This window comes from Telmatherina bonti (assembly GCF_933228915.1).
Source record: "Telmatherina bonti genome assembly, chromosome: 6".
In the NCBI taxonomy this organism is placed as follows: Eukaryota; Metazoa; Chordata; class Actinopteri; order Atheriniformes; family Telmatherinidae; genus Telmatherina; species Telmatherina bonti.
In genome coordinates this window covers 11,746,481-11,771,036 of record NC_136624.1, presented here as the reverse complement: position 1 = coordinate 11,771,036, position 24,556 = coordinate 11,746,481, and the positions used below count along the sequence as shown (strand labels likewise).

General features: G+C 51.2%; 1 protein-coding gene across 1 annotated transcript in view; it reads left to right on the top strand.

The window, feature by feature from the left end:
• The window catches only part of isy1 (ISY1 splicing factor homolog), a 28,584-nt gene extending 4,499 nt beyond the window's left edge, over positions 1-24,085 (top strand). The window contains exons 10-11 of the mRNA XM_079242922.1: positions 23,714-23,803; positions 23,937-24,085. Of these exons, the coding sequence (XP_079099048.1) occupies positions 23,714-23,803; positions 23,937-24,044 (198 nt within the window). The 3' untranslated portion in view covers positions 24,045-24,085. The remainder of the gene's footprint in view (positions 1-23,713; positions 23,804-23,936) is intronic.
• The last annotated feature ends 471 nt before the right edge of the window (positions 24,086-24,556 follow it).

The following is a 24,556-nucleotide window of genomic DNA, read 5'->3' as shown; positions in this document are numbered from 1 at the left end:
TCCAGGGGAAGGTTTCCGAACTGGTCCAGGGAAAGGTTTCCGAACTGGTCCAGGGAAAGGTTTCCGAACTGGTCCAGGGAAAGGTTTCCGAACTGGTCCAGGTCGAGGGAAAGGTTTCCGAACTGGTCCAGGTCGAGGGAAAGGTTTCCGAACTGGTCCAGGTCGAGGGAAAGGTTTCCGAACTGGACCAGGGAAAGGTTTCCGAACTGGTCCAGGGAAAGGTTTCTGAACTGGTCCAGGTCCAGGGAAAGGTTTCTGAACTCGTCCAGGGAAAGGTTTCTGAACTGGTCCAGGTCCAGGGAAAGGTTTCTGAACTGGTCCAGGTCCAGGGAAAGGTTTCCGAACTGGTCCAGGTCCAGGGAAAGGTTTCTGAACTGGTCCAGGGAAAGGTTGCCGAACTGGTCCAGGTAAAGGTTTCTGAACTGGTCCAGGTCCAGGGAAAGGTTTCTGAACTCGTCCAGGGAAAGGTTTCTGAACTGGTCCAGGTCCAGGGAAAGGTTTCCGAACTGGTCCAGGTCCAGGGAAAGGTTTCTGAACTGGTCCAGGGAAAGGTTGCCGAACTGGTCCAGGTAAAGGTTTCCGAACTGGTCCAGGGAAAGGTTTCCGAACTGGTCCAGGGAAAGCTTTCTTCCGAACTGGTCTAGGGAAAGCTTTCTTCTGAACTGGTCCAGGGAAAGGTTTCCGAACTGGTCCAGGGAAAGGTTTCCGAACTGGTCCAGGGAAAGGTTTCCGAACTGGTCCAGGGAAAGGTTTCCGAACTGGTCCAGGGAAAGGTTTCCGAGCTGGTCCAGGTCCAGGGAAAGGTTTCTGAACTGGTCCAGGGAAAGGTTTCTGAACTGGTCCAGGGAAAGGTTTCCGAACTGGTCCAGGTCCAGGGAAAGGTTTCTGAACTGGTCCAGGTCCAGGGAAAGGTTTCTGAAGTGGTCCAGGGAAAGGTTTCTGAACTAGTCCAGGGAAAGGTTTCTGAAGTGGTCCAGGGAAAGGTTTCTGAACTAGTCCAGGGAAAGGTTTCTGAAGTGGTCCAGGGAAAGGTTTCTGAACTGGTCCAGGGAAAGGTTTCCGAACTGGTCCAGGTCCAGGGAAAGGTTTCCGAACTGGTCCAGGGAAAGGTTTCCGAACTGGTCCAGGGAAACCTTTCTTCCGATCTGGTCCAGGGAAAGCTTTCTTCCGAACTGGTCCAGGGAAAGGTTTCTGAACTGGTCCAGAGAAAGGTTTCTGAACTGGTCCAGGTCCAGGGAAAGGTTTCCGAACTGGTCCAGGGAAAGCTTTCCGAACTGGTCAAGGGAAAGCTTTCTTCCGAACTGGTCCAGGGAAAGGTTTCTGAACTGGTCCAGGGAAAGGTTTCCGAACTGGTCCAGGTCCAGGGAAAGCTTTCTTCCGAACTGGTCCAGGGAAAGGTTTCTGAACTGGTCCAGAGAAAGGTTTCCGAACTGGTCCAGGGAAAAGTTTCCGAACTGGTCCAGGGAAAAGTTTCCGAACTGGTCCAGGGAAAGGTTTCCGAACTGGTCCAGGGAAAGGTTTCTGAACTGGTCCAGGGAAAGGTTTCCGAACTGCTCCAGGGAAAGGTTTCCGAACTGGTCCAGGGACAGGTTTCTGAACTGGTCCAGGTCGAGGGAAAGGTTTCCGAACTGGACATGGGAAAGATTTCCGAACTGGTCCGGGGAAAGGTTTCTGAACTGGTCGCGGGAAAGGTTTCCGAACTGGTCCAGGGAAAGGTTTCCGAACTGGTCCAGGGAAAGGTTTCTAGGGAAAGGTTTCCGAACTGGTCCAGGGAAAGGTTTCCGAACTGGTCCAGGGAAAGGTTTCTGAACTGGTCCAGGTACAGGGAAAGGTTTCTGAACTGGTCCAGGGAAAGGTTTCTGAACTGGTCCAGGGAAAGGTTTCTGAACTGGTCCAGGTCCAGGGAAAGGTTTCCGAACTGGTCCAGGTCCAAGGAAAGGTTTCTGAACTGGTCCAGGGAAAGGTTGCCGAACTGGTCCAGGGAAAGGTTTCCGAACTGGTCCAGGGAAAGGTTGCCGAACTGGTCCAGGGAAAGGTTTCCGAACTGGTCCAGGTCCAGGGAATGGTTTCTGAACTGGTCCAGGGAAAGGTTTCTGAACTGGCCCAGGGAAAGCTTTCTTCCGAACTGGTCCAGGGAAAGCTTTCTTCCGAACTGGTCCAGGGAAAGCTTTCTTCCGAACTGGTCCAGGGAAAGCTTTCTTCCGAACTGGTCCAGGGAAAGGTTTCTTCCGAACTGGTCCAGGGAAAGGTTGCCGAACTGGTCCAGGGAAAGGTTGCCGAACTGGTCCAGGTAAAGGTTTCCGAACTGGTCCAGGGAAAGGTTTCCGAACTGGTCCAGGGAAAGCTTTCTTCCGAACTGGTCCAGGGAAAGCTTTCTTCCGAACTGGTCCAGGGAAAGGTTTCTGAACTGGTCCAGGGAAAGGTTGCCGAACTGGTCCAGGGAAACGTCGCCGAACTGGTCCAGGGAAAGGTTGCCGAACTGGTCCAGGGAAAGGTCGCCGAACTGGTCCAGGGAAAGGTCGCCGAACTGGTCCAGGGAAAGGTTTCCGACCTGGTCCAGGGAAAGGTTTCCGAGCTGGTCCAGGTCCAGGGAAAGGTTTCCGAGCTGGTCCAGGTCCAGGGAAAGGTTTCTGAACTGGTCTAGGGAAAGGTTTCTGAACTGGTCCAGGGAAAGGTTTACGAACTGGTCCAGGTCCAGGGAAAGGTTTCTGAACTGGTCCAGGTCCAGGGAAAGGTTTCTGAACTAGTCCAGGGAAAGGTTTCCGAACTGGTCCAGGGAAAGCTTTCTGAACTGGTCCAGGTCCAGGGAAAGGTTTCCGAACTGGTCCAGGGAAAGGTTTCCGAACTGGTCCAGGTAAAAGTTTCTGAACTGGTCCAGGGAAAGCTTTCTTCCGAACTGGTCCAGGGAAAGCTTTCTTCCGAACTGGTCCAGGGAAAGGTTTCTTCCGAACTGGTCCAGGGAAAGGTTTCTGAACTGGTCCAGGGAAAGCTTTCTTCCGAACTGGTCCAGGGAAAGCTTTCTTCCGAACTGGTCCAGGGAAAGCTTTCTTCCGAACTGGTCCAGGGAAAGCTTTCTTCCGAACTGGTCCAGGGAAAGGTTTCTTCCGAACTGGTCCAGGGAAAGGTTTCCGAACTGGTCCAGGGAAAGGTTTCCGAACTGGTCCAGGGAAAGGTTGCCGAACTGGTCCAGGTAAAGGTTTCCGAACTGGTCCAGGGAAAGGTTTCCGAACTGGTCCAGGAAAAGCTTTCTTCCGAACTGGTCCAGGGAAAGCTTTCTTCCGAACTGGTCCAGGGAAAGCTTTCTTCCGAACTGGTCCAGGGAAAGCTTTCTTCCGAACTGGTCCAGGGAAAGGTTTCTGAACTGGTCCAGGGAAAGGTTTCCGAACTGGTCCAGGTCCAGAGAAAGCTTTCTTCCGAACTGGTCCAGGGAAAGGTTTCTGAACTGGTCCAGAGAAAGGTTTCCGAACTGGTCCAGGGAAAAGTTTCTGAACTGGTCCAGGGAAAGGTTTCTGAACTGGTCCAGGGAAAGGTTTCTGAACTGGTCCAGGGAAAGGTTTCTGAACTGGTCCAGGGACAGGTTTCCGAACTGGTCCAGGGACAGGCTTCTGAACTGGTCCAGGTCGAGGGAAAGGTTTCCGAACTGGACCAGGGAAAGGTTTCCGAACTGGTCCGGGGAAAGGTTTCTGAACTGGTCGCGGGAAAGGTTTCCGAACTGGTCCAGGGAAAGGTTTCCGAACTGGTCCAGGGAAAGGTTTCCGAACTGGTCCAGGGAAAGTTTTCCGAACTGGTCCAGGGAAAGGTTTCCGAACTGGTCCAGGGAAAGGTTTCCGAACTGGTCCAGGGAAAGGTTTACGATCTGGTCCAGGGAAAGGTTTCCGATCTGGTCCAGGGAAAAGTTTCCGAACTGGTCCAGGGAAAAGTTTCCGAACTGGTCCAGGGAAAGGTTTCCGAACTGGTCCAGGGAAAGGTTTCCGAACTGGTCCAGGTAAAGGTTTCTGAACTGGTCCAGGGAAAGGTTTCTGAACTGGTCCAGGTACAGGGAAAGGTTTCTGAACTGGTCCAGGTCCAGGTAAAGGTTTCTGAACTGGTCCAGGGAAAGGTTTCTGAACTGGTCCAGGTCCAGGGAAAGGTTTCCGAACTGGTCCAGGTCCAGGGAAAGGTTTCTGAACTGGTCCAGGGAAAGGTTTCCGATCTGGTCCAGGGAAAGGTTTCCGAACTGGTCCAGAGAAAGGTTTCCGAACTGGTCCAGGGAAAGGTTTCCGAACTGGTCCAGGGAAAGCTTTCTTCCGAACTGGTCCAGGGAAAGCTTTCTTCCGAACTGGTCCAGGGAAAGCTTTCTTCCGAACTGGTCCAGGGAAAGCTTTCTTCCGAACTGGTCCAGGGAAAGCTTTCTTCCGAACTGGTCCAGGGAAAGCTTTCTTCCGAACTGGTCCAGGGAAAGGTTGCCGAACTGGTCCAGGTAAAGGTTTCCGAACTGGTCCATCGAAAGGTTTCCGAACTGGTCCAGGGAAAGCTTTCTTCCGAACTGGTCCAGGGAAAGATTTCTTCCGAACTGGTCCAGGGAAAAGTTTCTGAACTGGTCCAGGGAAAGGTTGCCGAACTTGTCCAGGGAAAGGTCGCCGAACTGGTCCAGGTAAAGGTTTCCGAACTGGTCCAGGGAAAGGTTTCTGAACTGGTCCAGGGAAAGGTTTCCGAACTGGTCCAGGGAAAGGTTTCCGAACTGGTCCAGGTCCAGGGAAAGGTTTCTGAACTGGTCCAGGGAAAGGTTTCTGAACTGGCCCAGGGAAAGGTTGCCGAACTGGTCCAGGTCCAGGGAAAGGTTTCTGAACTGGTCCAGGTCCAGGGAAAGGTTTCTGAACTAGTCCAGGGAAAGGTTTCTGAACTGGTCCAGGGAAAGGTTTCTGAACTGGTCCAGGGAAAGGTTTCTGAACTGGTCCAGGGAAAGGTTTCCGAACTGGTCCAGGGAAAGCTTTCTGAACTGGTCCAGGTCCAGGGAAAGGTTTCCGAACTGGTCCAGGGAAAGGTTTCTGATCTGGTCCAGGGAAAGGTTTCTGAACTGGTCCAGGGAAAGGTTTCTGAACTGGTCCAGGGAAAGGTTTCCAAACTGGTCCAGGGAAAGGTTTCTGAACTGGTCCAGGGAAAGGTTTCTGAACTTGTCCAGGTCCAGGGAAAGGTTTCTTAACTGGTCCAGGGAAAGGTTTCTTAACTGGTCCAGGGAAAGGTTTCTGAACTGGTCCAGGGAAAGGTTTCTGAACTGGTCCAGGGAAAGGTTTCCGAACTGGTCCAGAAGAAGTTTTCCGAACTGGTCCAGGGAAAGGTTTCCGAACTGGTCCAGAGAAAGGTTTCCGAACTGGTCCAGGGAAAGCTGTCTTCCGAACTGGTCCAGGGAAAGCTTTCTTCCGAACTGGTCCAGGGAAAGCTTTCTTCCGAACTGGTCCAGGGAAAGGTTGCCGAACTGGTCCAGGGAAAGGTTGCCGAACTGGTCCAGGGAAAGGTTGCCGAACTGGTCCAGGGAAAGGTTTCCGAACTGGTCCAGGTCCAGGGAAAGGTTTCTGAACTGGCCCAGGGAAAGGTTTCTGAACTGGCCCAGGGAAAGGTTTCCGAACTGGTCCAGGTCCAGGGAAAGGTTTCTGAACTAGTCCAGGTCCAGGGAAAGGTTTCTGAACTAGTCCAGGGAAAGGTTTCTGAACTGGTCCAGGGAAAGGTTTCCGAACTGGTCCAGGGAAAGCTTTCTGAACTGGTCCAGGTCCAGGGAAAGGTTTCCGAACTGGTCCAGGGAAAGCTTTCTGAACTGGTCCAGGGAAAGCTTTCTTCCGAACTGGTCCAGGGAAAGGTTTCTGAACTGGCCCAGGGAAAGGTTTCCGAACTGGTCCAGGTCCAGGGAAAGGTTTCTGAACTGGTCCAGGTCCAGGTAAAGGTTTCCGAACTGGTCCAGGGAAAGGTTTCCGAACTGGTCCAGGGAAAGGTTTCTTAACTGGTCCAGGGAAAGGTTTCCGAACTGGTCCAGGGAAAGGTTTCCGAACTGGTCCAGGTCCAGGGAAAGGTTTCTGAACTGGTCCAGGGAAAGGTTTCTGAACTGGCCCAGGGAAAGGTTGCCGAACTGGTCCAGGTCCAGGGAAAGGTTTCTGAACTGGTCCAGGTCCAGGGAAAGGTTTCTGAACTAGTCCAGGGAAAGGTTTCTGAACTGGTCCAGGGAAAGGTTTCTGAACTGGTCCAGGGAAAGGTTTCTGAACTGGTCCAGGGAAAGGTTTCCGAACTGGTCCAGGGAAAGCTTTCTGAACTGGTCCAGGTCCAGGGAAAGGTTTCCGAACTGGTCCAGGGAAAGGTTTCTGATCTGGTCCAGGGAAAGGTTTCTGATCTGGTCCAGGGAAAGGTTTCTGAACTGGTCCAGGGAAAGGTTTCTGAACTGGTCCAGGGAAAGGTTTCTGAACTGGTCCAGGGAAAGGTTTCTGAACTGGTCCAGGGAAAGGTTTCTGAACTTGTCCAGGTCCAGGGAAAGGTTTCTTAACTGGTCCAGGGAAAGGTTTCTGAACTGGTCCAGGGAAAGGTTTCTGAACTGGTCCAGGGAAAGGTTTCTGAACTGGTCCAGAAGAAGTTTTCCGAACTGGTCCAGGGAAAGGTTTCCGAACTGGTCCAGAGAAAGGTTTCCGAACTGGTCCAGGGAAAGGTTGCCGAACTGGTCCAGGGAAAGGTTGCCGAACTGGTCCAGGGAAAGGTTTCCGAACTGGTCCAGGTCCAGGGAAAGGTTTCTGAACTGGCCCAGGGAAAGGTTTCTGAACTGGTCCAGGGAAAGGTTTCCGAACTGGTCCAGAAGAAGTTTTCCGAACTGGTCCAGGGAAAGGTTTCTTAACTGGTCCAGGGAAAGGTTTCTGAACTGGTCCAGGGAAAGGTTTCTGAACTGGTCCAGGGAAAGGTTTCCGAACTGGTCCAGAAGAAGTTTTCCGAACTGGTCCAGGGAAAGGTTTCTGAACTGGTCCAGGGAAAGGTTTCTGAACTGGTCCAGGGAAAGGTTTCCGAACTGGTCCAGGGAAAGGTTTCTGAACTGGTCCAGGGAAAGGTTTCTGAACTGGTCCAGGTCCAGGGAAAGGTTTCTTAACTGGTCCAGGGAAAGGTTTCTGAACTGGTCCAGGGAAAGGTTTCTGAACTGGTCCAGGGAAAGGTTTCCGAACTGGTCCAGAAGAAGTTTTCCGAACTGGTCCAGGGAAAGGTTTCCGAACTGGTCCAGAGAAAGGTTTCCGAACTGGTCCAGGGAAAGGTTTCCGAACTGGTCCAGGGAAAGCTTTCTTCCGAACTGGTCCAGGGAAAGCTTTCTTCCGAACTGGTCCAGGGAAAGCTTTCTTCCGAACTGGTCCAGGGAAAGCTTTCTTCCGAACTGGTCCAGGGAAAGGTTGCCGAACTGGTCCAGGGAAAGGTTGCCGAACTGGTCCAGGGAAAGGTTTCCGAACTGGTCCAGAAGAAGTTTTCCGAACTGGTCCAGGGAAAGGTTTCTTAACTGGTCCAGGGAAAGGTTTCTGAACTGGTCCAGGGAAAGGTTTCTGAACTGGTCCAGGGAAAGGTTTCCGAACTGGTCCAGAAGAAGTTTTCCGAACTGGTCCAGGGAAAGGTTTCTGAACTGGTCCAGGGAAAGGTTTCTGAACTGGTCCAGGGAAAGGTTTCCGAACTGGTCCAGGGAAAGGTTTCTGAACTGGTCCAGGGAAAGGTTTCTGAACTGGTCCAGGTCCAGGGAAAGGTTTCTTAACTGGTCCAGGGAAAGGTTTCTGAACTGGTCCAGGGAAAGGTTTCTGAACTGGTCCAGGGAAAGGTTTCCGAACTGGTCCAGAAGAAGTTTTCCGAACTGGTCCAGGGAAAGGTTTCCGAACTGGTCCAGAGAAAGGTTTCCGAACTGGTCCAGGGAAAGGTTTCCGAACTGGTCCAGGGAAAGCTTTCTTCCGAACTGGTCCAGGGAAAGCTTTCTTCCGAACTGGTCCAGGGAAAGCTTTCTTCCGAACTGGTCCAGGGAAAGCTTTCTGAACTGGTCCAGGGAAAGGTTGCCGAACTGGTCCAGGGAAAGGTTGCCGAACTGGTCCAGGGAAAGGTTGCCGAACTGGTCCAGGGAAAGGTTGCCGAACTGGTCCAGGGAAAGGTTGCCGAACTGGTCCAGGGAAAGGTTTCCGAACTGGTCCAGGTCCAGGGAAAGGTTTCTGAACTGGCCCAGGGAAAGGTTTCTGAACTGGCCCAGGGAAAGGTTTCCGAACTGGTCCAGGTCCAGGGAAAGGTTTCTGAACTGGTCCAGGTCCAGGGAAAGGTTTCTGAACTAGTCCAGGGAAAGGTTTCTGAACTGGTCCAGGGAAAGGTTTCCGAACTGGTCCAGGGAAAGCTTTCTGAACTGGTCCAGGTCCAGGGAAAGGTTTCCGAACTGGTCCAGGGAAAGCTTTCTGAACTGGTCCAGGGAAAGCTTTCTTCCGAACTGGTCCAGGGAAAGGTTTCTGAACTGGTCCAGAGAAAGGTTTCCGAACTGGTCCAGGTCCAGGGAAAGCTTTCTTCCGAACTGGTCCAGGGAAAGGTTTCTTAACTGGTCCAGAGAAAGGTTTCCGAACTGGTCCAGGGAAAAGTTTCTGAACTGGTCCAGGGAAAGGTTTCTGAACTGGTCCAGAGAAAGGTTTCCGAACTGCTCCAGGGAAAGGTTTCTGAACTGGTCCAGGTCCAGGGAAAGGTTTCCGAACTGGTCCAGAAGAAGTTTTCCGAACTGGTCCAAGGAAAGGTTTCCGTACTGGTCCAGGTAATGGTTTCTGAACTGGTCCATGTCCAGGGAAAGCTTTCTGAACTGGTCCAGGGAAAGCTTTCTTCCGAACTGGTCCAGGGAAATCTTTCTTCTGAACTTGTCCAGGGAAATCTTTCTTCTGAACTTGTCCAGGGAAAGCTTTCTTCCGAACTGGTCCAGGGAAAGGTTTCTGAACTGGTCCAGAGAAAGGTTTCCGAACTGGTCCAGGGAAAGGTTTCTTAACTGGTCCAGGGAAAGGTTTCTGAACTGGTCCAGGGAAAGGTTGCCGAACTGGTCCAGGGAAAGGTTTCCGAACTGGTCCAGAGAAAGGTTTCCGAACTGGTCCAGGGAAAGGTTTCCGAACTGGTCCAGGGAAAGGTTTCCGAACTGGTCCAGGGAAAGCTTTCTTCCGAACTGGTCCAGGGAAAGCTTTCTTCCGAACTGGTCCAGGGAAAGCTTTCTTCCGAACTGGTCCAGGGAAAGGTTTCTGAACTGGTCCAGGGAAAGGTTGCCGAACTGGTCCAGGGAAAGGTTGCCGAACTGGTCCAGGGAAAGGTTGCCGAACTGGTCCAGGGAAAGGTTGCCGAACTGGTCCAGGGAAAGGTTTCCGAACTGGTCCAGGTCCAGGGAAAGGTTTCTGAACTGGTCCAGGGAAAGGTTTCTGAACTGGCCCAGGGAAAGGTTTCCGAACTGGTCCAGGTCCAGGGAAAGGTTTCTGAACTGGTCCAGGTCCAGGGAAAGGTTTCTGAACTGGTCCAGGGAAAGGTTTCCGAACTGGTCCAGGGAAAGGTTTCTGAACTGGTCCAGGGAAAGGTTTCTGAACTGGTCCAGGTCCAGGGAAAGGTTTCCGAACTGGTCCAGGTCCAGGGAAAGGTTTCTGAACTGGTCCAGGGAAAGGTTGCCGAACTGGTCCAGGGAAAGGTTGCCTAACTGGTCCAGGGAAGATTGCCGAACTGGTCCAGGGAAAGGTTGCCGAACTGGTCCAGGGAAAGGTTGCCGAACTGGTCCAGGGAAAGGTTTCCGAACTGGTCCAGGTCCAGGGAAAGGTTTCTGAACTGGTCCAGGGAAAGGTTTCTGAACTGGCCCAGGGAAAGGTTTCCGAACTGGTCCAGGTCCAGGGAAAGGTTTCTGAACTGGTCCAGGTCCAGGGAAAGGTTTCTGAACTAGTCCAGGGAAAGGTTTCTGAACTGGTCCAGGGAAAGGTTTCCGAACTGGTCCAGGGAAAGCTTTCTGAACTGGTCCAGGTCCAGGGAAAGGTTTCCGAACTGGTCCAGGTCCAGGGAAAGCTTTCTTCCGAACTGGTCCAGGGAAAGGTTTTTGAACTGGTCCAGGGAATGGTTTCCGAACTGGTCCAGGGAAAGGTTTCTTAACTGGTCCAGGGAAAGGTTTCTGAACTGGTCCAGGGAAAGGTTGCCGAACTGGTCCAGGGAAAGGTTTCCGAACTGGTCCAGAGAAAGGTTTCCGAACTGGTCCAGGGAAAGGTTTCCGAACTGGTCCAGGGAAAGCTTTCTTCCGAACTGGTCCAGGGAAAGCTTTCTTCCGAACTGGTCCAGGGAAAGCTTTCTTCCGAACTGGTCCAGGGAAAGGTTTCTGAACTGGTCCAGGGAAAGGTTGCCGAACTGGTCCAGGGAAAGGTTGCCGAACTGGTCCAGGGAAAGGTTGCCGAACTGGTCCAGGGAAAGGTTTCCGAACTGGTCCAGGTCCAGGGAAAGGTTTCTGAACTGGTCCAGGGAAAGGTTTCTGAACTGGCCCAGGGAAAGGTTTCAGAACTGGTCCAGGTCCAGGGAAAGGTTTCTGAACTGGTCCAGGTCCAGGGAAAGGTTTCTGAACTAGTCCAGGGAAACGTTTCTGAACTGGTCCAGGGAAAGGTTTCCGAACTGGTCCAGGGAAAGCTTTCTGAACTGGTCCAGGTCCAGGGAAAGGTTTCCGAACTGGTCCAGGGAAAGGTTTCTGATCTGGTCCAGGGAAAAGTTTCTGAACTGGTCCAGGGAAAGGTTTCTGAACTGGTCCAGGGAAAGGTTTCCGAACTGGTCCAGGGAAAGGTTTCTGAACTGGTCCAGGGAAAGGTTTCTGAACTGGTCCAGGTCCAGGGAAAGGTTTCCGAACTGGTCCAGGTCCAGGGAAAGGTTTCTGAACTGGTCCAGGGAAAGGTTGCCGAACTGGTCCAGGGAAAGGTTGCCGAACTGGTCCAGGGAAGATTGCCGAACTGGTCCAGGGAAAGGTTGCCGAACTGGTCCAGGGAAAGGTTGCCGAACTGGTCCAGGGAAAGGTTTCCGAACTGGTCCAGGTCCAGGGAAAGGTTTCTGAACTGGTCCAGGGAAAGGTTTCTGAACTGGCCCAGGGAAAGGTTTCCGAACTGGTCCAGGTCCAGGGAAAGGTTTCTGAACTGGTCCAGGTCCAGGGAAAGGTTTCTGAACTAGTCCAGGGAAAGGTTTCTGAACTGGTCCAGGGAAAGCTTTCTTCCGAACTGGTCCAGGGAAAGCTTTCTTCCGAACTGGTCCAGGGAAAGGTTTCTGAACTGGTCCAGGGAAAGGTTGCCGAACTGGTCCAGGGAAAGGTTGCCGAACTGGTCCAGGGAAAGGTTGCCGAACTGGTCCAGGGAAAGGTTGCCGAACTGGTCCAGGGAAAGGTTTCCGAACTGGTCCAGGTCCAGGGAAAGGTTTCTGAACTGGTCCAGGGAAAGGTTTCTGAACTGGCCCAGGGAAAGGTTTCAGAACTGGTCCAGGTCCAGCGAAAGGTTTCTGAACTGGTCCAGGTCCAGGGAAAGGTTTCTGAACTAGTCCAGGGAAAGGTTTCTGAACTGGTCCAGGGAAAGGTTTCCGAACTGGTCCAGGGAAAGCTTTCTGAACTGGTCCAGGTCCAGGGAAAGGTTTCCGAACTGGTCCAGGGAAAGGTTTCTGATCTGGTCCAGGGAAAAGTTTCTGAACTGGTCCAGGGAAAGGTTTCTGAACTGGTCCAGGGAAAGGTTTCCGAACTGGTCCAGGGAAAGGTTTCTGAACTGGTCCAGGGAAAGGTTTCTGAACTGGTCCAGGTCCAGGGAAAGGTTTCCGAACTGGTCCAGGTCCAGGGAAAGGTTTCTGAACTGGTCCAGGGAAAGGTTTCTGAACTGGTCCAGGGAAAGGTTGCCGAACTGGTCCAGGGAAGATTGCCGAACTGGTCCAGGGAAAGGTTGCCGAACTGGTCCAGGGAAAGGTTGCCGAACTGGTCCAGGGAAAGGTTGCCGAACTGGTCCAGGGAAAGGTTTCCGAACTGGTCCAGGTCCAGGGAAAGGTTTCTGAACTGGTCCAGGGAAAGGTTTCTGAACTGGCCCAGGGAAAGGTTTCCGAACTGGTCCAGGTCCAGGGAAAGGTTTCTGAACTGGTCCAGGTCCAGGGAAAGGTTTCTGAACTAGTCCAGGGAAAGGTTTCTGAACTGGTCCAGGGAAAGGTTTCCGAACTGGTCCAGGGAAAGCTTTCTGAACTGGTCCAGGTCCAGGGAAAGGTTTCCGAACTGGTCCAGGGAAAGGTTTCTGATCTGGTCCAGGGAAAAGTTTCTGAACTGGTCCAGGGAAAGGTTTCTGAACTGGTCCAGGGAAAGGTTTCTGAACTGGTCCAGGGAAAGGTTTCCGAACTGGTCCAGGGAAAGGTTTCCGAACTGGTCCAGGGAAAGGTTTCCGAACTGGTCCAGGGAAAGGTTTCTGAACTGGTCCAGGTCCAGGGAAAGGTTTCCGAACTGGTCCAGGTCCAGGGAAAGGTTTCTGAACTGGTCCAGGGAAAGGTTGCCGAACTGGTCCAGGTAAAGGTTGCCGAACTGGTCCCGGTAAAGGTTTCCGAACTGGTCCAGAGAAAGGTTTCCGAACTGGTCCAGGGAAAGCTTTCTTCCGAACTGGTCCAGGGAAAGCTTTCTTCCGAACTGGTCCAGGGAAAGCTTTCTTCCGAACTGGTCCAGGGAAAGCTTTCTTCCGAACTGGTCCAGGGAAAGGTTTCTGAACTGGTCCAGGGAAAGCTTTCTGAACTGGTCCTGGGAAAGGTTGCCGAACTTGCCCAGGGAAAGGTTGCCGAACTGGTCCAGGGAAAGGTTTCCGAACTGGTCCAGGGAAAGGTTTCCGAACTGGTCCAGGTCCAGGGAAAGGTTTCTGAACTAGTCCAGGGAAAGGTTTCTGAACTGGTCCAGGGAAAGGTTTCCGAACTTGTCCAGGGAAAGCTTTCTGAACTGGTCCAGGTCCAGGGAAAGGTTTCCGAACTGGTCCAGGGAAAGCTTTCCGAACTGGTCCAGGGAAAGCTTTCTGAACTGGTCCAGGGAAAGCTTTCTTCCGAACTGGTCCAGGTCCAGGGAAAGCTTTCTTCCGAACTGGTCCAGGGAAAGGTTTCTTAACTGGTCCAGAGAAAGGTTTCCGAACTGGTCCAGGGAAAAGTTTCCGAACTGGTCCAGGGAAAGGTTTCTTAACTGGTCCAGAGAAAGGTTTCCTAACTGGTCCAGGGAAAGGTTTCTGATCTGGTCCAGGGAAAAGTTTCTGAACTGGTCCAGGGAAAGGTTTCTGAACTGGTCCAGAAGAAGTTTTCCGAACTGGTCCAAGGAAAGGTTTCCGTACTGGTCCAGGGAAAGGTTTCTGAACTGGTCCAGGTCCAGGGAAAGGTTTCTGAACTAGTCCAGGGAAAGGTTTCTGAACTGGTCCAGGGAAAGGTTTCCGAACTGGTCCAGGGAAAGCTTTCTGAACTGGTCCAGGTCCAGGGAAAGGTTTCCGAACTGGTCCAGGGAAAGGTTTCTGATCTGGTCCAGGGAAAAGTTTCTGAACTGGTCCAGGGAAAGGTTTCCGAACTGGTCCAGGGAAAGGTTTCCGAACTGGTCCAGGGAAAGGTTTCTGAACTGGTCCAGGGAAAGGTTTCTGAACTGGTCCAGGTCCAGGGAAAGGTTTCCGAACTGGTCCAGGTCCAGGGAAAGGTTTCTGAACTGGTCCAGGGAAAGCTTTCTGAACTGGTCCAGGGAAAGGTTGCCGAACTGGTCCAGGGAAAGGTTGCCGAACTGGTCCAGGGAAAGGTTGCCGAACTGGTCCAGGGAAAGTTTCCCAAACGGTCCAGGGAAAGGTTGCCGAACTGGTCCAGGGAAAGGTTGCCGAACTGGTCCAGGGAAAGGTTTCCGAACTGGTCCAGGTCCAGGGAAAGGTTTCTGAACTGGTCCAGGGAAAGGTTTCCGAACTGGTCCAGGTCCAGGGAAAGGTTTCTGAACTGGTCCAGGTCCAGGGAAAGGTTTCTGAACTAGTCCAGGGAAAGGTTTCTGAACTGGTCCAGGGAAAGCTTTCTGAACTGGTCCAGGTCCACGGAAAGGTTTCCGAACTGGTCCAGGGAAAGGTTTCTGATCTGGTCCAGGGAAAAGTTTCTGAACTGGTCCAGGGAAAGGTTTCTGAACTGGTCCAGGGAAAGGTTTCCGAACTGGTCCAGGGAAAGGTTTCTGAACTGGTCCAGGGAAAGGTTTCTGAACTGGTCCAGGTCCAGGGAAAGGTTTCCGAACTGGTCCAGGTCCAGGGAAAGGTTTCTGAACTGGTCCAGGGAAAGGTTTCCGAACTGGTCCAGGGAAAGCTTTCCGAACTGGTCCAGGGAAAGCTTTCTGAACTGGTCCAGGGAAAGCTTTCTTCCGAACTGGTCCAGGTCCAGGGAAAGCTTTCTTCCGAACTGGTCCAGGGAAAGGTTTCTTAACTGGTCCAGAGAAAGGTTTCCGAACTGGTCCAGGGAAAAGTTTCCGAACTGGTCCAGGGAAAGGTTTCTTAACTGGTCCAGAGAAAGGTTTCCTAACTGGTCCAGGGAAAGGTTTCTGATCTGGTCCAGGGAAAAGTTTCTGAACTGGTCCAGGGAAAGGTTTCTGAACTGGTCCAGAAGAAGTTTTCCGAACTGGTCCAAGGAAAGGTTTCCGTACTGGTCCAGGGAAAGGTTTCTGAACTGGTCCAGGTCCAGGGAAAGGTTTCTGAACTAGTCCAGGGAAAGGTTTCTGAACTGGTCCAGGGAAAGGTTTCCGAACTGGTCCAGGGAAAGCTTTCTGAACTGGTCCAGGTCCAGGGAAAGGTTTCCGAACTGGTCCAGGGAAAGGTTTCTGATCTGGTCCAGGGAAAAGTTTCTGAACTGGTCCAGGGAAAGGTTTCCGAACTGGTCCAGGGAAAGGTTTCCGAACTGGTCCAGGGAAAGGTTTCTGAACTGGTCCAGGGAAAGGTTTCTGAACTGGTCCAGGTCCAGGGAAAGGTTTCCGAACTGGTCCAGGTCCAGGGAAAGGTTTCTGAACTGGTCCAGGGAAAGGTTTCTGAACTGGTCCAGGGAAAGGTTGCCGAACTGGTCCAGGGAAAGGTTGCCGAACTGGTCCAGGGAAAGGTTGCCGAACTGGTCCAGGGAAAGTTTCCCAAACGGTCCAGGGAAAGGTTGCCGAACTGGTCCAGGGAAAGGTTGCCGAACTGGTCCAGGGAAAGGTTTCCGAACTGGTCCAGGTCCAGGGAAAGGTTTCTGAACTGGTCCAGGGAAAGGTTTCCGAACTGGTCCAGGTCCAGGGAAAGGTTTCTGAACTGGTCCAGGTCCAGGGAAAGGTTTCTGAACTAGTCCAGGGAAAGGTTTCTGAACTGGTCCAGGGAAAGCTTTCTGAACTGGTCCAGGTCCACGGAAAGGTTTCCGAACTGGTCCAGGGAAAGGTTTCTGATCTGGTCCAGGGAAAAGTTTCTGAACTGGTCCAGGGAAAGGTTTCTGAACTGGTCCAGGGAAAGGTTTCCGAACTGGTCCAGGGAAAGGTTTCTGAACTGGTCCAGGGAAAGGTTTCTGAACTGGTCCAGGTCCAGGGAAAGGTTTCCGAACTGGTCCAGGTCCAGGGAAAGGTTTCTGAACTGGTCCAGGGAAAGGTTGCCGAACTGGTCCAGGGAAAGGTTGCCGAACTGGTCCAGGGAAAGGTTTCCGAACTGGTCCAGAGAAAGGTTTCCGAACTGGTCCAGAGAAAGGTTTCCGAACTGGTCCAGGGAAAGCTTTCTTCCGAACTGGTCCAGGGAAAGCTTTCTTCCGAACTGGTCCAGGGAAAGCCTTCTTCCGAACTGGTCCAGGGAAAGCTTTCTGAACTGGTCCAGGGAAAGGTTGCCGAACTGGTCCAGGGAAAGGTTTCCGAACTGGTCCAGGGAAAGGTTTCCGAACTGGTCCAGGGAAAGGTTTCCGAACTGGTCCAGGGAAAGGTTTCCGAACTGGTCCAGGTCCAGGGAAAGGTTTCTGAACTGGTCCAGGTCCAGGGAAAGGTTTCTGAACTAGTCCAGGGAAAGGTTTCTGAACTGGTCCAGGGAAAGGTTTCCGAACTTGTCCAGGGAAAGCTTTCTGAACTGGTCCAGGTCCAGGGAAAGGTTTCCGAACTGGTCCAGGGAAAGCTTTCCGAACTGGTCCAGGGAAAGCTTTCCGAACTGGTCCAGGGAAAGCTTTCTGAACTGGTCCAGGGAAAGCTTTCTTCCGAACTGGTCCAGGGAAAGCTTTCTTCCGAACTGGTCCAGAGAAAGGTTTCCGAACTGGTCCAGGTCCAGGGAAAGCTTTCTTCCGAACTGGTCCAGGGAAAGGTTTCTTAAACTGGTCCAGAGAAAGGTTTCCTAACTGGTCCAGGGAAAGGTTTCTGATCTGGTCCAGGGAAAAGTTTCTGAACTGGTCCAGGGAAAGGTTTCTGAACTGGTCCAGGGAAAGGTTTCCGAACTGGTCCAGGGAAAGGTTTCTGAACTGGTCCAGGGAAAGGTTTCTGAACTGGTCCAGGTCCAGGGAAAGGTTTCCGAACTGGTCCAGGTCCAGGGAAAGGTTTCTGAACTGGTCCAGGGAAAGGTTGCCGAACTGGTCCAGGGAAAGGTTGCCGAACTGGTCCAGGGAAAGGTTGCCGAACTGGTCCAGGGAAAGGTTTCCGAACTGGTCCAGAGAAAGGTTTCCGAACTGGTCCAGGGAAAGCTTTCTTCCGAACTGGTCCAGGGAAAGCTTTCTTCCGAACTGGTCCAGGGAAAGCTTTCTTCCGAACTGGTCCAGGGAAAGCTTTCTTCCGAACTGGTCCAGGGAAAGCTTTCTTCCGAACTGGTCCAGGGAAAGGTTTCTGAACTGGTCCAGGGAAAGGTTGCCGAACTGGTCCAGGGAAAGGTTTCCGAACTGGTCCAGGGAAAGGTTTCCGAACTGGTCCAGGTCCAGGGAAAGGTTTCTGAACTGGTCCAGGTCCAGGGAAAGGTTTCTGAACTAGTCCAGGGAAAGGTTTCTGAACTGGTCCAGGGAAAGGTTTCCGAACTTGTCCAGGGAAAGCTTTCTGAACTGGTCCAGGTCCAGGGAAAGGTTTCTGAACTGGTCCAGGGAAAGCTTTCCGAACTGGTCCAGGGAAAGCTTTCTTCCGAACTGGTCCAGGGAAAGCTTTCTGAACTGGTCCAGAGAAAGGTTTCCGAACTGGTCCAGGTCCAGGGAAAGCTTTCTTCCGAACTGGTCCAGGGAAAGGTTTCTTAACTGGTCCAGAGAAAGGTTTCCGAACTGGTCCAGGGAAAAGTTTCTGAACTGGTCCAGGGAAAGGTTTCTGAACTGGTCCAGAGAAAGGTTTCCGAACTGGTCCAGGGAAAAGTTTCTGAACTGCTCCAGGGAAAGGTTTCTGAACTGGTCCAGGTCCAGGGAAAGGTTTCCGAACTGGTCCAGAAGAAGTTTTCCGAACTGGTCCAAGGAAAGGTTTCCGTACTGGTCCAGGGAAAGGTTTCTGAACTGGTCCATGTCCAGGGAAAGGTTTCTGAACTGGTCCAGGGAAAGGTTTCTGAACTGGTCCAGGTCCACGGAAAGGTTTCCGAACTGGTCCAGGGAAAGGTTTCCTAACTGGTCCAGGGAAAGGTTTCTGATCTGGTCCAGGGAAAGGTTTCTGAACTGGTCCAGGGAAAGGTTTCCGAACTGGTCCAGGGAAAGGTTTCTGAACTGGTCCAGGGAAAGGTTTCTGAACTGGTCCAGGTCCAGGGAAAGGTTTCCGAACTGGTCCAGGTCCAGGGAAAGGTTTCTGAACTGGTCCAGGGAAAGGTTGCCGAACTGGTCCAGGGAAAGGTTGCCGAACTGGTCCAGGGAAAGGTTGCCGAACTGGTCCAGGGAAAGGTTTCCGAACTGGTCCAGGGAAAGCTTTCTTCCGAACTGGTCCAGGGAAAGCTTTCTTCCGAACTGGTCCAGGGAAAGCTTTCTTCCGAACTGGTCCAGGGAAAGCTTTCTTCCGAACTGGTCCAGGGAAAGGTTTCTGAACTGGTCCAGGGAAAGGTTGCCGAACTGGTCCAGGGAAAGGTTTCCGAACTGGTCCAGGGAAAGGTTTCCGAACTGGTCCAGGTCCAGGGAAAGGTTTCTGAACTGGTCCAGGTCCAGGGAAAGGTTTCTGAACTAGTCCAGGGAAAGGTTTCTGAACTGGTCCAGGGAAAGGTTTCCGAACTTGTCCAGGGAAAGCTTTCTGAACTGGTCCAGGTCCAGGGAAAGGTTTCCGAACTGGTCCAGGGAAAGCTTTCCGAACTGGTCCAGGGAAAGCTTTCTGAACTGGTCCAGGGAAAGCTTTCTTCCGAACTGGTCCAGGGAAAGCTTTCTGAACTGGTCCAGAGAAAGGTTTCCGAACTGGTCCAGGTCCAGGGAAAGCTTTCTTCCGAACTGGTCCAGGGAAAGGTTTCTTAACTGGTCCAGAGAAAGGTTTCCGAACTGGTCCAGGGAAAAGTTTCCGAACTGGTCCAGGGAAAAGTTTCTGAACTGGTCCAGGGAAAGGTTTCTGAACTGGTCCAGAGAAAGGTTTCCGAACTGGTCCAGGGAAAAGTTTCTGAACTGCTCCAGGGAAAGGTTTCTGAACTGGTCCAGGTCCAGGGAAAGGTTTCCGAACTGGTCCAGAAGAAGTTTTCCGAACTGGTCCAAGGAAAGGTTTCCGTACTGGTCCAGGGAAAGGTTTCTGAACTGGTCCATGTCCAGGGAAAGGTTTCTGAACTGGTCCAGGGAAAGGTTTCCGAACTGGTCCAGGGAAAACTTTCTGAACTGGTCCAGGGAAAGCTTTCTTCCGAACTGGTCCAGGGAAAGCTTTCTTCCGAACTGGTCCAGGGAAAGGTTTCTGAACTGGTCCAGAGAAAGGTTTCCGAACTGGTCCAGGTCCAGGGAAAGCTTTCTTCCGAACTGGTCCAGGGAAAGGTTTTTGAACTGGTCCAGAGAAAGGTTTCCGAACTGGTCCAGGGCAAAGTTTCTGAACTGGTCCAGGGAAAGGTTTCTGAACCGGTCCAGGTCCAGGAAAAGGTTTCTGAACTGGTCCAGGTCCAGGGAAAGGTTTCCGAACTGGTCCAGAGATAGTTTTCCGAACTGGTCCAGGGAAAGGTTTCCGTACTGGTCCAGGGAATGGTTTCCGAACTGGTCCAGGGAAAGGTTTCTGATCTGGTCCAGGGAAAAGTTTCTGAACTGGTCCAGGGAAAGGTTTCTGAACTGGTCCAGAGATAGTTTTCCGAACTGGTCCAGGGAAAGGTTTCCGTACTGGTCCAGGGAATGGTTTCCGAACTGGTCCAGGGAAAGGTTTCTGAACTGGTCCACGGAAAGGTTTCTGAACTGATCCAGGTCCAGGGAAAGGTTTCCGAACTGGTCCAGGTCCAGGGAAAGGTTTCTGAACTGGTCCAGGGAAAGGTTGCCGAACTGGTCCAGGGAAAGGTTGCCGAACTGGTCCAGGGAAAGGTTGCCGAACTGGTCCAGGGAAAGGTTGCCGAACTGGTCCAGGGAAAGGTTGCCGAACTGGTCCAGGTCCAGGGAAAGGTTTCTGAACTGGTCCAGGGAAAGGTTTCTGAACTGGCCCAGGGAAAGGTTTCCGAACTGGTCCAGGTCCAGGGACAGGTTTCTGAACTGGTCCAGGTCCAGGGAAAGGTTTCTGAACTAGTCCAGGGAAAGGTTTCTGAACTGGTCCAGGGAAAGGTTTCCGAACTGGTCCAGGGAAAGCTTTCTGAACTGGTCCAGGTCCAGGGAAAGGTTTCCGAACTGGTCCAGGGAAAGGTTTCTGATCTGGTCCAGGGAAAAGTTTCTGAACTGGTCCAGGGAAAGGTTTCTGAACTGGTCCAGGGAAAGGTTTCTGAACTGGTCCAGGGAAAGGTTTCCGAACTGGTCCAGGGAAAGGTTTCCGAACTGGTCCAGGGAAAGGTTTCTGAACTGGTCCAGGGAAAGGTTTCTGAACTGGTCCAGGTCCAGGGAAAGGTTTCCGAACTGGTCCAGGTCCAGGGAAAGGTTTCTGAACTGGTCCAGGGAAAGGTTGCCGAACTGGTCCAGGGAAAGGTTGCCGAACTGGTCCAGGGAAAGGTTTCCGAACTGGTCCAGAGAAAGGTTTCCGAACTGGTCCAGGGAAAGCTTTCTTCCGAACTGGTCCAGGGAAAGCTTTCTTCCGAACTGGTCCAGGGAAAGCTTTCTTCCGAACTGGTCCAGGGAAAGCTTTCTTCCGAACTGGTCCAGGGAAAGGTTTCTGAACTGGTCCAGGGAAAGGTTGCCGAACTGGTCCAGGGAAAGGTTGCCGAACTGGTCCAGGGAAAGGTTGCCGAACTGGTCCAGGTCCAGGGAAAGGTTTCCGAACTGGTCCAGGTCCAGGGAAAGGTTTCTGAACTAGTCCAGGGAAAGGTTTCTGAACTGGTCCAGGGAAAGGTTTCCGAACTTGTCCAGGGAAAGCTTTCTGAACTGGTCCAGGTCCAGGGAAAGGTTTCCTAACTGGTCCAGGGAAAGCTTTCCGAACTGGTCCAGGGAAAGCTTTCTGAACTGGTCCAGGGAAAGCTTTCTTCCGAACTGGTCCAGGGAAAGCTTTCTGAACTGGTCCAGAGAAAGGTTTCCGAACTGGTCCAGGTCCAGGGAAAGCTTTCTTCCGAACTGGTCCAGGGAAAGGTTTCTTAACTGGTCCAGAGAAAGGTTTCCGAACTGGTCCAGGGAAAAGTTTCTGAACTGGTCCAGGGAAAGGTTTCTGAACTGGTCCAGAGAAAGGTTTCCGAACTGGTCCAGGGAAAAGTTTCTGAACTGCTCCAGGGAAAGGTTTCTGAACTGGTCCAGGTCCAGGGAAAGGTTTCCGAACTGGTCCAGAAGAAGTTTTCCGAACTGGTCCAAGGAAAGGTTTCCGTACTGGTCCAGGGAAAGGTTTCTGAACTGGTCCAGGTCCAGGGAAAGGTTTCTGAACTAGTCCAGGGAAAGGTTTCTGAACTGGTCCAGGGAAAGCTTTCTGAACTGGTCCAGGTCCAGGGAAAGGTTTCCGAACTAATCCAGGGAAAGGTTTCTGATCTGGTCCAGGGAAAAGTTTCTGAACTGGTCCAGGGAAAGGTTTCCGAACTGGTCCAGGGAAAGGTTTCCGAACTGGTCCAGGGAAAGGTTTCCGAACTGGTCCAGGGAAAGGTTTCTGAACTGGTCCAGGGAAAGGTTTCTGAACTGGTCCAGGTCCAGGGAAAGGTTTCTGAACTGGTCCAGGTCCAGGGAAAGGTTTCCGAACTGGTCCAGGGAAAGGTTTCCGAACTGGTCCAGGTCCAGGGAAAGGTTGCCGAACTGGTCCAGGTCCAGGGAAAGGTTGCCGAACTGGTCCAGGGAAAGGTTGCCGAACTGGTCCAGGGAAAGGTTGCCGAACTGGTCCAGGGAAAGGTTGCCGAACTGGTCCAGGGAAAGGTTTCCGAACTGGTCCAGGTCCAGGGAAAGGTTTCTGAACTGGTCCAGGGAAAGGTTTCTGAACTGGCCCAGGGAAAGGTTTCCGAACTGGTCCAGGTCCAGGGAAAGGTTTCTGAACTGGTCCAGGTCCAGGGAAAGGTTTCTGAACTAGTCCAGGGAAAGGTTTCTGAACTGGTCCAGGGAAAGGTTTCCGAACTGGTCCAGGGAAAGCTTTCTGAACTGGTCCAGGTCCACGGAAAGGTTTCCGAACTGGTCCAGGGAAAGGTTTCTGATCTGGTCCAGGGAAAAGTTTCTGAACTGGTCCAGGGAAAGGTTTCTGAACTGGTCCAGGGAAAGGTTTCCGAACTGGTCCAGGGAAAGGTTTCTGAACTGGTCCAGGGAAAGGTTTCTGAACTGGTCCAGGTCCAGGGAAAGGTTTCCGAACTGGTCCAGGTCCAGGGAAAGGTTTCTGAACTGGTCCCGGGAAAGGTTGCCGAACTGGTCCAGGGAAAGGTTGCCGAACTGGTCCAGGGAAAGGTTTCCGAACTGGTCCAGAGAAAGGTTTCCGAACTGGTCCAGGGAAAGCTTTCTTCCGAACTGGTCCAGGGAAAGCTTTCTTCCGAACTGGTCCAGGGAAAGCTTTCTTCCGAACTGGTCCAGGGAAAGCTTTCTTCCGAACTGGTCCAGGGAAAGGTTTCTGAACTGGTCCAGGGAAAGCTTTCTGAACTGGTCCAGGGAAAGGTTGCCGAACTGGTCCAGGGAAAGGTTGCCGAACTGGTCCAGGGAAAGGTTTCCGAACTGGTCCAGGTCCAGGGAAAGGTTTCTGAACTGGTCCAGGTCCAGGGAAAGGTTTCTGAACTAGTCCAGGGAAAGGTTTCTGAACTGGTCCAGGGAAAGGTTTCCGAACTTGTCCAGGGAAAGCTTTCTGAACTGGTCCAGGTCCAGGGAAAGCTTTCCGAACTGGTCCAGGGAAAGCTTTCTGAACTGGTCCAGGGAAAGGTTTCTTAACTGGTCCAGGGAAAGGTTTCTGAACTGGTCCAGGGAAAGGTTTCCGAACTGGTCCTGGGAAAGGTTTCTGAACTGGACCAATAAGTTTTTGTGCTGGATTATCAGAAGGTTCTGCAATATTCCTTTTAAAAGGTTGCATACTAGTTGTGGTGGCAACGTAACTTAAACATAATAGAACCAGTTCTGGCCACTCTTACAGGACACAAGGTTTCTGACTCGTGACAAAAACAAAGCAAACGGATACAAAAATTATTGCCGTTTATTAAACAAGCAATAAATAAAAAAAACCTATGTGCTGCGTCCACAAAACTACAGCGACTACTTTAACAAACAAAATATAAACAAAAATATTTTCTTCTATTTACGATCAGAAAAACTGTAGCTCCTCGTCCTGCTGCGTTTACAAAACCACTGAACATGCGCACTCCGCAGCGGATTCTCCTCATGGTCCTAATGCAGGACGTTAAAAGGAGCTTTAAATAGTCAATTTAACTATAACATATAAAAACAAAAATATTATTACAACTATACAAAACCTAGCAACATTTTCCACAGCAGGATAAATAATAGATTACTTATAACAATAAAAAGTGGTTCCATTATAATGTTATGTACAAAAACTTTTACATGGCTCTAACACTAGTTCAGAGGAAGGTTTTTGTAAAGTTTCAGCTATATATTATTCCATCCAAAGATTCTGTTCTGTCCTTTTGAAAGGTATCAAAACCAGTCCAATGGAAAGTTCTTGTACTGGTGTCTGGGAAGGTTCTGTTTCACCAGAAGGTTTTTCTCTTCACGATTCATCTGTCCCGTTCCATCAACACTGTACAGAAGGTTTTGTACCATTTCAGCACTACTTTACCTTCAAAGGGTCCAATGGAAAGTTTTAGTATCTTTGACAAGGTTCTGTATCGTCGCATCAGAAAGTTCTTCAACGTTTCAGGTTAATATAAAAATTGTCCCATTTCTCGCTCAAAGATTGCTGGGAAAGATTGTCCCCCATGACTCTTAATCGGACTAAGTGTTTCAGAAAATGAACAAACGTTTTTATACAGTAATGCTGTTACACGTTAAACATATAGCAGCTTTGAGCTCCTTCTATGCTATGACGCTTTTATTACAATTGTAGCAAAGAAATATTGCAGTATATTTTGTTGCTTATAGTATCGCAATATATGGAATAGTTACCATTATGTCATATCACCAGATTCTTACCAATACACACCCCCAATGTTTTGTTCCAGTGTTGATCTGAATGAAGTTCTCAAAGGAAACAGGAGGTACTTTAATGGATGTTTTTTTAGTGTTCCTGCTGGAATTCCATCGGTTTTCCAGCAGGTTGTGCTTTATTGATCCATCAAGAAGTTCCTGAACTTTCCGTCTGTGTTTGCAGCCTGACGATCAGGAGAACCAGGAGGAGTTTGATGGAGAGGAGGGAGGAGTCAGCTTCATCGCACACGTTCCGGTCCCATCACAGAAGGAGGTGAGATCCCCTTCTTTTCCACTCCCAGCTCCAAACTGGGATCTGCACAAAATACTCAGACTGTGTGTGGACTCAGAACATGTCAACAGGGTTTTTACAAGTTTTAGACGGATATCTCTGACCCGTCTTTCAGGTGGAGGAGGCTCTCGTGAGGAGGAAGAAGATGGAGCTGTTGCAGCGTTACGCCAGTGAAACTCTTCAGGCTCAGAGCCAAGAAGCCAGAACTCTGCTGGGACTTTGATCCATTTCTTTGTCTCACCTATTTGTCTCTTTCATAAATAATGTGTCCTTTTTGTACCCATTTCTCATTAAAACGTGCTTCAGCTCAGTTTGTTCTGCTGGTGTTCTGTTGGAACACAGATCTGCAGATCGGGCTTGTCACAATCTGGGTCGGATGTTTAGATTCAGGACTGACCTTGAAACCCTCGTCAGCACAGCAGATCTTTAGGTTTCTGTTTGTTTACAGCAACTTTAAATAATATGAGCTTCAAATAAACCCTGAGTTTAATTCAAAATCATCAGATCAAGTTTAATTTTGATTTTAGTTCAGTAAAACAAAGCTAACTGGTGGAGGAAGAGGTGTTAATACACCAGTAGTGTTTGTGAGAATATGTGCAAAGGTGTTGCACATTATCTGATCACTGCGGTTCAGACCGGAGGCCAGTTGCACAAAAGTAAGATTTAGATATCCAAGATAAAATAACTAAACTGGGATTATCGAACAAGAACATCCAGGTTTAAGAGCAAGCCACA